General features: G+C 36.4%; 1 protein-coding gene across 1 annotated transcript in view; it reads right to left on the bottom strand.

Moving 5' to 3' along the window:
* The window catches only part of Hk (potassium voltage-gated channel subfamily A regulatory beta subunit hyperkinetic), a 398,149-nt gene that overhangs the window by 339,738 nt on the left and 45,162 nt on the right, over window positions 1-13,249 (bottom strand). The window contains exon 3 of the mRNA XM_072534383.1: window positions 7,612-7,835. Within this exon, the coding sequence (XP_072390484.1) occupies window positions 7,612-7,715 (104 nt within the window). The 5' untranslated portion in view covers window positions 7,716-7,835. The remainder of the gene's footprint in view (window positions 1-7,611; window positions 7,836-13,249) is intronic.

Raw genomic sequence — 13,249 nt, 5'->3', positions numbered from 1 at the left:
AATATAATTGGGGAATTTGAAATAAAACTACCCTACATCTTTTAAAACATCCTTCAAGTTTGTATGATATTACCCTTTATCGCGGCCATCTTTATTGTTTTAATAGCAACGTACAGTTGAGTTCATGGTTCTTTACCGGTACCTACGCCATACCTGGCGAAATAAAACACATACTTTTTATCTAACATCATTGTCTTCCACGCATGAAACTAAAGAAAAATCAGCTACCAACTCTTATGTGATTTTAAGTACAATTTGTAACTTTTCTGGTTTGTTTAGATGTGGCTGTGAGTTTGTTGCATTTTTTGCTGTTTTTTTGTTCTGTTTTTGCATTTATATTGCATAGTTATGAAGTTATTTATATTGCATAAACAATTGTTTTCAAAACAAATTTTATGTGGGAGTTGGAAATTTTATGGTGTGTAGGTATAAATGTATTTTATTTTATTATTTACATACAAACTTAACCTCATTCACGTAGGTAAGGAATACTTAGTTTTGTTTAAGGTGGTATGTCACAATGTTAAAATTTGTATACTTTTTACGTAGGTACTGTTATCGTGCTTTTGGGAATGGTATCACACATTCCCATTAACTCGGCTCATAGGGCACAGAGCCACCTTCTCTGTCGCTCATATGAGTAATTCCTGTCTGGCGCGTCCACGTCGCGGGGGTGGGCATCTCTTGCTTCAGTAGACCGGAGCTAGTAGATGGCTAAGTTCAGATAGGGACCCAGTTCCGTGGGGTATAACACGGCCCCCTTGCCCAGGGATACGGGTGAAGACCACAACGATGATGAAGGTGGAGAATATAGTATTCGGTTCAGTGAATTCAACGGAAGTGGCAACCCTGTTTCTAGGGATAGTATAGAATCAACCTGGTGAAGGGCAGCAGCGATCACCAGTACTAGAATTAGGCGTAAAGGAAATGATCCTAAACCGGCTTCTTACTAGAATACCGTAGGTGAGACTGAAACAGTTAGAGGGCTACGGTACTGCGATGCGGAAAGCAAGTAGGAAACTACCGCATTATATTCCTCAGGACATCCGTCCGTAGATTTTTTCTTGTCATGTTGGAAGAAACAAAACAAACGGCCCCTAGTCCCGGGCAGGCCTTAAATGGCCAAGGGGTGCGAAGAATCTCCCGGTTTCAACTTGATAAGACAATCAAAATTGCTACGTGGAATGTTAGAAGCTTATTTGCAGCAGGCAAACTACAAAATCTAATTCAGGAAATGAACAGAATTAACATCGATATTCTCGGCATAAGCGAATTGCGATGGGAAGGCACAGGCATGATCAATACTCCTGGTAAAACCCTTTACTACTCATGCAGTGATAGCACAGACCCTCACCACAGACATGGGGTGGGAGTTCTGATAAGCGAAAATTTGCGCGCCTCCGTGAAGAACTTTGTCCCGATCTCCGAAAGAGTCATACTTATTCAGTTGCATGGAAAAGTTAACATAAATATTATACAAGTCTACGCCCCTACAGCAGACAAGCCAGAAGAAGAACTAGAGCGATTTTATCAACAGCTAGACGAAGCCTGGTGAAGCCTGGAAAGGTGACTAAGAATCGCGAAATTAACATCGTATTAGGAGACTTCAACGCAAAAGTTGGGGAAGGAGCTGTAGATCACGTAGTTGGAAAATATGGTCTTGGTCAGAGAAACGACAGAGGGGACAGATTGATACAGTACTGTCAAGACAAAGATCTAGTCATAACGAATACTTGGTATAAGTTACCACCCAGGAGGCTTTACACATGGAAGTCGCCTTTAGACGGACATCAGGGCATTATAAGGAACCAAATAGATTATGTGACAATTAATAGAAGGTACAGGAATGCTATTACTAAGGTATCTGCATTACCTGGAGCAGACATAGGATCCGACCACAATCCCTTAGTAGCAAATATCAAACTGAGGCTCGCTACAGCTAAAAGAAAACACCAGAAGGCATCAGTAAACATTAGAAAACTCAAAAACAATGAAACAAATGAAGCGTACACAGAGGAAATAAACAATAGGTTCTCTAATATGGCAACTGAGAATGATGTTGAAAAGTCATGGACCACCATAAAAGAATGATTTGATGAGTTGAACAACACTTTTCTACTCGAGAGTAAAACAACTACCAAGAATGAGTGGATGACAGAAGAAATATTAGAGATGATGGAACAACGCAGGCAGTGTAAGATCAGGCAGGACGAAGTAGGGTACCGAAATATACACAGTCAAATTCGTAAAGAAATTATAGCGGCGAAGGAGATCTGGATGACTACACTTTGCGCCGAGGCTGAAAGCCTATATAAACTCGGCGACAGCTTCAATCTTCACAAGAAAATTAAGGAAATTGCTGGTGTCTTCAAGAAAAAACAAGTCACTGGTATACATAATGACCAAAATGAATTAATAACGGACCCTAGCGATATACTTAATACTTGGAAAATGTACACAGCCAATTTGTTCAATGATGACAGAACACAAAAACCACCACAACTGGGAGACCATTTGTATGGCCCAAGTATTTTGAAAGCTGAAATTGTACACGCTATCAAACTATTAAAAAGTAACAAAACCCCAGGACCAGATGATATGTACGCAGAACCAATCAAGTTACTTAATGAAGAAAACCTAGACATTATTGTCAAGCTCTTTAACGACATCTACGATACGGGCCAGATTCCAAAAGATTGGCTTCGATCTACATTTATCGCCCTACCAAAAACACCACGTGCGAACTTCTGCAAGGACCACCGACTAATAAGCCTAATGAGTCACTTTTTGAAACTTTTCCTGAGAATACTTCACACTAGATTGTTTAAGAAATGTGAAGAGGTCAGTGGATGGAGTCAGTTTGGTTTCAAAAATGGACTTGGCACGAGAGAAGCGATCTTTAGTATGCAAACATTGATACAGAATTGTTTAGATCAAAGAAAGGATGTTTTTATCTGTTTCATCGATTACGAGAAAGCATTCGATAATGTAAAACATGAATTGATGATAAAATACCTACAAGAGTTGGGATTAGATGCAAAGGATATAAGAATCATTGCCAATCTGTATTGGAATCAGACAGCAACAGTACGTCTTCAAAATTCCAACGAAACAGAAGATTTCTCCATTAAAAAAGGAGTAAGGCAAGGTTGTATACTGTCTCCAATGCTGTTTAATTTATACGTAGCAAAAACCTTCACAGAAGCAGTGGAAGACTCTAATAAGGGTATTAAAGTTAACGGCATATTTATTAATAACATCAGGTATGCCGATGATACAGCCATAGTGGCAGATAACATCGAAGATCTTCAATGCCTTTTGAATGATCTAACTCTTGCAAGTGAAGCTCGGGGTTTGAAAATAAATATCAAGAAGACAAAATCAATGATTATAAGTAGAAATGATTACCCCAACGCAAAGATATATGTCTCTGGAGAAGAAATCGAATAAGTCAGGCAATTCAAATACTTGGGATGTTTGCTGAATGAGGGTTGGGACCCCGAGAATGAAATAAAGAGCAGAGTTGAACAAGCCAGAAATGCTTTTTTGAGGCTTCGTAAGTTTCTGACTGATCGCAAATTGGACTTCAACCTCCGATACAAGATGCTTAAGTGTTACGTGTGGCCTGTTCTCCTGTACGGAATGGAAGCATGGACGTTAAAGGCCAGTTCCATTAACAAACTTGAAGTGTTCGAAATGTGGTGCCTGCGTCGAATGCTCAGAATATCATGGACGGACAGGGTCAGAAATGAGGAAGTACTCAGAAGAGCGGGCTTACAGGATAGGGAACTTTTTAATTATGTAAAAAGTAAGAAGACTGCATACTTGGGGCACATTATACGAGGAGAACGATACACTTTTCAGCAACTGATACTCGAAGGGAAAATAGAGGGTAGGAGAGGTCTCGGACGTAAAAAAATGTCATGGCTGCGCAATATTCGACAATGGACAGGAATCCACAGCTATGAAATGCTTCGCAATGCTGCTAAAAACAGAATTATTTAATCCAGAATATTTAACATCTCACCTGACAAGACGATGTACGGTGGACGCCTACGCAGAAATGCATGGCACCTTAAGAAGAAGAACTGTTATCGTCAATATTTCAAAACAAATCTTCAACTTATGATTATGTGCGTAAACTGTAAACTTTCTATTTTAAAGATAGCTAGTTAAAATTTCCAAAGAAAGCAGTAATGTTTTCATAACTCTACGTAAATGAATCCATGTCATAACTTACGTGGTAACGTGTCTAAAAATTGGTATTGTGCAATAATTTTTGAACTTAGGTACAAAATAACTACGTTAAATGATTAATTATCCAAAAACCTATATTTTAAGCAAATGTTCGTTATCCATACTGCCGTAATTTTTCAATTAACTGTACCTAAAGATGTTATACCGTAATAAGTTGGCATTTTGATAGTGAGAAATTAGTTCGGCTATCACTTAATAGATGGATAAGTTCACGTGTCATTTAGTAGAAGGCAGCATTCAGGTATTATTAGTTTTGTGGGTGAGACAATGCCAAATTGTCTATGGGTTATGCGGTATCCATGATAATACGAATCACGTGGTTGTGTTTAGCAAAGCGGCTCCTTCCAGTTAATATTTTGGCTTCGTTTGACTTTCAATGTTCAATCATGATTGTATAACGTCACAATGTCTTAAATATACAAGTATACCATTTTTATCTGTGGCACCCTGACGTTATATAATCGTGGTTGAACGTCTAACTGTGGTCAGTAAAGTTTACTGCGGGATTGTACTGGTTTTTACGTAATACACAAACATAAACAATTCCAGTTTTATTCACTTTTTAACAAATTTAATTTTTATAGACAAAACAATATTATATAATGATCTAATTAAATTTTGTCAATTAATTATTTCCGTAACTAAAAATATTAAAAAAGCTTCCCCTGTTGACATTCGATATGAAAAAAATTGTTATTGTAGTGACTCTGTTTTTTAACTGACCAAGGTATTTTAGATTTCTTATAAATACTGTTCTTATACATAAATGGTTCAATTACCATAATCCCTTTTTTAATTATTATTTACCTGTCTTTTAAACAATTCCAAATTTCTTTATCAATTTGGAATAAATATTTTTGGGGAGGTAAATAATTCAGAGTTGTCGCCTGAAATAAGTAATAAAATATTTCCAAATGAATGAACGTTCTATGCATAGTAGGATAAATGTCAAGTACCTACTTAATATGTTTACTTAAAAAATTCCCTAATCAGCACATCTGCTGTGTCAAATACTTTGTGGAAGTCGACAAAGATAAGAGCAAGGGGTCTGTTATATTCGATAGACTTTTCAACTAGAGCTTTAAGGCATTGCAAATGGTCGTTTGTTCCGTGTCCCGCTCGAAATCCTGCCTGTTCTTCTGATTGATAGAAATCGAGTTTTGCTTCTAATCTGTTTGTCAGTATTCGAGTAAAGAGCTTGTATAGGTGGTTAAGCAAACTAATTGGCCTATAGTTTTCGAGATCTGATTTATCCCCTTTTTGTGGAGGAGGATTGTAACCGAATTCTTCCATTTACTTGGAATGTTTTCACTATGCAGACATAGATTAAAAAATGTTTGGATTCGGGACATCAAAAGTGGACCTCCTAGTTTAATTTTCTCAATGACTACACCATCTTCCCCCGGAGCTCTATTATTTTTCATATTTTTGAGGGCATGTTGAATTTCCTCTCGTGATATATCTGGTATATCCTCCGATCCTACATTATGTACCTTTTGTATTGGTTGTTCGATGAGCTCTGGAATAACTTGACTTTTATATAATGTTTCATAGAAACTTTCCACTATATGTAATATGCTTGGTCTATCTGAGATAATATTTCCATTTTTGTCTTTAAGTTGGAAGATTTCTTTTTTGCCATTTTCCATTTTTCTCCTCAATGCTTTCATGCTTTTGTTGTCTTCTATAATTTTTATAATTTTCTCGTTGTTGTTTTTTCTCATATCCCGTCTGATGGCTTTAGAGATTTCTTTATTGATGCTGTTTATATCTTGTGAGTCAACATTTCCTTAACTTCTCAGCATTTTACGATCTTCCATTTTTTGTTTCGTTTCTTTACTAATTTTTTGTTCTTTTCCATGTTTAGGGCCAAATTTTTCCTGAGCTTGTGTTAATGTATCTACTATTTCTTCGTTTAGGTTATTTACGTCCTCCCTTGTTGTATTTCTGAGTAAGTTACTGGTGATATATTTTTCAAAGTTAAGTTCATTCGTTGGGCGCATCCAAGGTTTGAATTTTTTACTTTTTATCATCTTCGGTCTTTCTTGCTTAATATTGATTTCTACAGTTGCTCGGACCATTCTATGATCGCTTGCAACTGAAAATTGATTTAAGACTGTAACATCTTTGACTATATGTTTTTTGTCAGTGATGATGAAGTCGATCTTATTTTTTGTCTTACCATCGGGGCTCTTCCAAGTCCATCTTCTATGGATCTTCTTATAGAAGAAGATATTCATTAAATATAGATTGTTTTCTAATAGGAAATTTAAGAGTATTTCGCCCCTTCGTTTCTACCTGGTCTGCCAAAATTTCCGAGGCATTTTCGGCTGGATCAGTGCTTATTCCTATTTTGGCATTAAAGTCGCCACATATTACCGTAAAATGTTCTTGGTCTTCTGAAACAGCTGTGTACAAGTCATCATAGAACTATTCTATCGTGGCTCGATGTTGGTGCATAGACTTGAATGATCTTGAACTGCAGAAGTTACAATTTTAGAAACAAGATTGAGTGAGCTGGTGAGCTTTTTACGGCAACGGAAGGTTTTCGTTTAACGACTAAAATTAAATATAAATTCAATAGCCTTGTTGCCAAAAAAAAATGTAAAATTACAATGACCTGATAAGCCCTTAGCTTCCGCTGTTGGGCTAATAAATTATGAGGTTTACAGGTGTATATTTTTATTGTAAGTAATTTTTTTTTGTACTTGAAATTAAATTTTTTAATTTAATTAGAAAACAAGACTGATATGCACTATTTAAAATGTTTATAAATTAAAAAAAAACAACACTCAAAATCAAAACAGCAACTTAACTTAAAAGGTAAATGAACAACAACACAACACGATACAAAAAATTATATCGAATGATCCAATCCAAAAATTAGAATTTGTGAAACTTCTAATACTAGCTAATTTCAACTTACATTGAAGAAGACTGCCGATTGAGAATGAACTGTACCGATTCTAACGATCGTATATTATAAGTCCCAATACTTGGCCTCGTTGGCAACAATGTCGCTGTTCAGAGAATTAAATTTCGGAAAAATCAAAATATTAGAATATAATGCACGTGCTGCCATCTACTCAAAGAATTGTTAAACGTTAGTTTATTTGAATGCCACTCATTTTAACTGTGGCGTAAACATACCCCCTTAAGTTGCCAAAAGATTAATCTCTTAATGACAGTTCTTTCAATAAATTTACTACCTATTCTCAATACATAGGTCCGATAACGGTTTCTAAATTATTACAAATACACTATTCCTTCACCAAATGTATTTATTAAGATAGCCTATGTAAGAGTTTTAAAGAATAAATAGAATAAACATTTATAATTTTTGTAATAACTTACATCATCTGCAGTTTGAAATCGTCATGATCGAACACAGATGAAGCAGTAGTTGTGGCTGATGCCCCAGCTTTTTCAGCACTTCCTCCACTACCCTCAAGCAACATGCGCTGATCCGCTAACTCCTTCTGTTCTCTTTCTCGTTCTCTCTCCGAATGTCGTTGTTGAAGAAGATCATTGTCTAATTGTCGTATTTCCCACTGTTCTCGCTGTGATCGATGGTGTTCCTGAAAAGTAATGAACTGCTGGGATTTTTTTTAAAGAAATTTTAATATTGTAAATTTTAGTAGTGCTAAAAAAATTAAAGATATGGAAGCATTTATGCATGACATTTATTTATATTTTATATTATTTGTTTACATCTTCAAAATACAGTTCGCCACATCTATAGTTTCCATTGTTTATTAGTTTCAGCTAACTTTTGCAGTATTTCAGACAGTTTTTTCCTTAATACCTCAATAAGTAGTTAAGTTTTTAATTAGTATTGGAAAAACGAACTTCAAATTAAGACGAACGACAAGGCTTCTGAAAAAATAGGTCAAAACAGTTGCAGTTTTATTAACCGAAAAAAAATCACTTGTTCTAACACATTGTATTATGTTGTCTTTCATTTCTCTATAAGGAATTACACCAACTCTATTTGTATTGTAGCACTTTCTTACTTGGGTCTTTCCACTTCTCTTAAATTCAAGCAATCTGTACATTCTTTCTTTTAAGTGCATCTATCAAATTAATACTCGTAATTTTGGGACGACTGTTTTTTTCCTTCTCATCCTTGCTGCTATTTGTATTGCATATTTTCTCTACGTCCTTGATAGATTTTATTAAGTTATCGTTTATGGTTTCGACCATAAATTTGAACATTAAATAGATGTGTGGAATACTTTAACTAGGCACCTAATATAGAGGAGAAGAAAACCTGGAAGACGAAAGAGATGAGGTAAGGGGAACAGACGAGAGGGAAGAGGAACCACCAACGATTCTTGAAGTTAAAAATGCTGTTAAAAAGCTAGCCAGAAAGAAATCACCCGGAATAGATAATCTCCCAGTTGAACTATATAAAGATGATGGCCATGATACTATAATGGCATTACAGCAGCTTATAAAAAAAATATGGACACAGAAATCCCTCTCCATTGATTGGAATACTGAAATACTTTGCACCATACACAAAAAAGGAGATATCTTTAAATGCTCTAACCACAGAGGAATTACGCTTCTAAATGCAGCGTATAAAATATTTTCCATAGTACTGTGTCACCGTACGGCACCATATGCAGAACGGATAGTAGGAAAATACCAGTAGTTTCAGAGGTGGTAAATCGACAATTCATCAGATTACAACCCTGAAACAAATTTTGGAAAAAACACTGGAATATGGCATTGATACTCATCTCATATTTATAGACTATAAAGCAGCCTACGACTCGGTGAATAGAAGAGAAATGTTCAAAGCAATGAAAGAGCTAGAAATACCAAATCAGTTGGTAAATTCAACAAAACTTACTCTTGAAAAAGGTAAATGTAGAGTACGAATTCAGGGAAAAGTATCTAAGCCTTTTAAAACAATTAACGAGCTGCGCCAGGGAGACCCTCTCTTCTGTATACTGTTCAATTTGGCTCTGGAAAAAGTAATACGTATGTCACAAATCACAACCACTGGTTCAATATATAATAAATCAGCGCAAATCCCGGCCTATACTGATGATAACAATATTGTTGGGAAAACGGAAAACGCTGTACGAGGCATATGTGGGATTAAAAGAATCAGCTACAAAAATGGGTTTAATAATAAACACCAACAAAACGAAGTATTTGAAAATAAGCATGCAACCACAAATCCTACGGTCACTTGTTATAGAAAACGACGTCATCGAGGCAGTGAACGAATTTGTATACCTGCGAACGCTCCTTAACACTGAAAATAATACTACCGCAGAGATAAACCGCAGAATTTGCACGGCCAACAGATGCTATTTTGGTCTCAATCTCCTTATTACATCCACAATTATATCAAGAAGTACAAAAATAAAACTCTACAAAACAATAATACGCCAGTCCTAACACATGGTTCAGATACCTGGACAAACGAACAAAAAATAATGAAAACATGTTACGATGTTTCGAAAGGAAAGTGCTAAGGTGAATCTATGGAGCAGTGAATGACAATGGATTGTGAAGAAGACGATACAACTTCGAACTTTATAGAATATACCAGGAACCAGATGTCGTAAAACATATCATATAAACACAAAGATAGGACGTCTGAGGTGGATAGGGCATGTAATGTGGATGGAACAAAATGACCCAGCTAGAAAAACGCTCCTTGATAGACCTATTGGTCAAAGAAGAAGAGGAAGACCCAGAACAAGATTCCTAGATAACATAGATCAAGATATGAGAAATATGGAAATACGTGCTTGGCGGAGGAAGGCGATGGATAGGGACTACTGGAGATAAATTCTTAAGGAGGCTAGGACCCACGCTGGGTTGTAAAGCCAGAATGATGATGATGAAAAATAAGCTTTGTCTCACTTTACTATTCTTCTTTAAATTCTAGCTCTTCTGTTCCATCCGTTTTTAATTTAACTCCCGAATGTGTGACACTTTATACTTTTCAATATCGTCTTTTAATTCAACTATGGGTCTGTTTCCCGTAGCTCTTACACGTATTAATCCTTTTGTCTTTTGAATATTAATTTCTAGTCTGGTCTCTTTTGCTACTATTTTTGAATATATTTCTGTTGTCCCTTCTGTTCTGTGAGATATAATGCTAATGTCTTCGGCATAGGCATCAATTATTTTTGATTTATTTATGAGATTAGCTCTTCCTATATTCAACTGTCTTATCACATATTCAAAAATAGGTTGAACGGTGTCGGTGCCAACCAGTCACCTTGCTTTAATCCTTTTATAGTCGGATGTATTTTTAAGGGATGTTAAAGCTCTGCAATATTTATTATAACTTGTGTCTATTAATCGTGAGTAATCTAAAGTCGTGAGCCTGTTTAAAATCTATGAATATATACCAATAATCTACGATTTATTAAGAACCCACGCAGGGTTGTAAAGCCAGAATAATGATGAATATAGTTTTGACATCTTTAAAATTTTGACATTTTTAAAACCTAACCAGGCTAAAATAAACGAAGATTGGTTTGACGAAGAATGTAGATCCATTAACCAACAGAAAAATGAAGCATATAAGAGACTTCAGCAGCGCAGAACGAGATCAAACCTGGAAGACTATGAAAATCTTAGACGAGAAGAAAAAAGGACGTTCAGAAGGAAAAAGAAAGAGCCATACGAAAACGCTCTAAACGAGATTGTTAACCGCCACAATAGAAAAGACTCGCGAAAATTCTACCAGAAGATAAACAGCTGTAGAAAAGAATTCAAAGCAAGAATAACAGCATGTAAAGACAGATATGGTTCAATGATTAGTGACAAAGAACAGATACTAAACAGGTGGGTGAATCATTTTGAAGAACTGCTTAGCGATAGTCGTGAAGAAGACCAAATAGAAATTACTTTGCCTGAAATGGATGAAAACGCTCAAGAGCCGCCCCCCACCGAAGAAGAAATTAGAGAAGCCATTTCAAAACTGAAAAATAACAAAGCCTCCGTTTGGACAATCTTCCTGCCGAACTCTTTAAGAATGGTGATGACACCCTTTTTAAACACATGCATAAATTAGTAACCAAAATCGGGCAACGGAAGGAAACGCCCGCGGACTGGAAATTAGGTGTAATGCACCCTCTTCACAAAAAGGGAGATATGATGGTGTGTGATAATTATAGGGGCATCACCCTACTTAACGTGGCATATAAAGTATTGTCCAACGTATTGTACAGCAGATTGATCCCCTATGCTGAACAAATAGTTGGGAACTACCAGTGCGGTTTCTGACCCAATAAATCAACAACGGGTCAAATCTTCACAGTCAGGCAGATTCTTGAGAAAACGCTTGAGTTCTGAGTCGACACCCACCACATATTCGTGGATTTCAAAGCCGCATACGACTCAGTCAACAGACAAAAACTTCTACAGGCTATGGTGGAATTTCAAATGCCGCTTCATCTTGTTCAACTAACGGAACTTACACTCACAGGCGTAGAGAGTGTAGTCAGAATCCAAAACGACTTTTCCAGACCCTTCCATTGTAAAAATGGGCTGAGACAGGGAGATGGACTGTCGTGTCTCTTATTTAACCTTGCACTAGAAAAAGTAATTCGAGAGTGCCATATTAATATGAATGGCACCATCTTTAATAAATTTGTACAAGTGGTCGGATATGAAGATGACATAGACATTATTGCTAGGTCCACAGAATCTCTGATCGAAGCATTTCGATCACTAAGGGCGTCTGCACTTAGAATGGGATTAAAAATAAACGCACAGAAAACCAAGTATATGTATTGTACTAGATCAGGCAACCAGATATCTAGACTATTAATTGATGATCTGGAACTGGAAGGTGTGGACACCTTCGTCTACCTGGGCTCGCTGCTGACCAAAGACAACAATGTCAGCGAAGAAATTAAAAGAAGAATAGTGCTTGCCAATAAGTGCTATTATGGCTTGAGGAAACATATGGCCCCAAAACTACTCAGAAAAATTAAAGTTACCATATATAAAACACTAATAAGGCCAGTGTTAACATACGGGTCTGAAACGTGGTCACTTACACAGAACGACCAAGAATTGCTTAAACGTTTCGAGAGAAAAATTCTAAGGAAAATATATGAAGGAATCCAAGAACAGGTTTTGTGGCATATGCGCTATAACTTTGAGTATATAGAAGTTTTGGGAAATCTGACGTTATAAAATGTATTAAAGTAGCACGCTTTCGATGGACAGGTCATGTAATTAGGCGAGATGAAGATGCAACTATTAGAAAAATTTTCGACCGAAGAGGACCAGTGGGAAGACGAGCCAGAGGAAGACCAAAACTTAGGTATCAAGATAACATAGAGGATGATCTAAAATCCATCGGAGTTAAAGCATGGAAGAGTTTCCAGAGACAGGGGCGAATGGAAGATTGTTCTGAAGAAGGGTTTGGCTCACAACGAGCTGTAATGCCACTGATGATGATGATAGTTTTGACATCTATATCTTCTATGTTTGTTGTCTCAGGACATCTCAGAATTTGTTCTTCGTCGATTTGGTATTTTCGATAAGATTCCATTTTGTTTTCCACTCCATTCCAGTATGTTTTTTTATTGTTTTGTATCTCGCTTTTAAAAATTTAGTCAAATTTTGCTCTTACCATTCTACGGTCACTTCTCACTCAACAGCTATTAACACCTTGGGTGTTACCTTTTACATACAATGGTATGTAAAAAAATGATCCTTCTGGCCATTATGTTTTTTGTGCATAATTCGATATAAATTATAACTTCTTTAAGTTTTTGGTCACATTATTCAGTAAACCGTACGTTTTTTTGCATAATTGGAAGGGAAGCCACATGTGCTACTCGCAGCCATAAAACAAAGGTGTAGTTCTAATAGCCGCGTGAAGCCAATGCGGCTGCTTATTGTTTTACCGGTATACTACATCAGTAGGTTACGACTGACAAGATGACCATTCCTAGATTTAAGGAACGTAGATGCAATATTTGTCAAAAAAAGTTATTGCTTA

The sequence above is a fragment of the Diabrotica undecimpunctata genome, chromosome 6 (genome assembly GCF_040954645.1).
Source record: "Diabrotica undecimpunctata isolate CICGRU chromosome 6, icDiaUnde3, whole genome shotgun sequence".
NCBI classification, from domain to species: domain Eukaryota; kingdom Metazoa; phylum Arthropoda; class Insecta; order Coleoptera; family Chrysomelidae; genus Diabrotica; species Diabrotica undecimpunctata.
The sequence above is the reverse complement of the archived record's forward strand: the minus strand, read 5'-3'. Positions and strand labels throughout refer to the sequence as shown.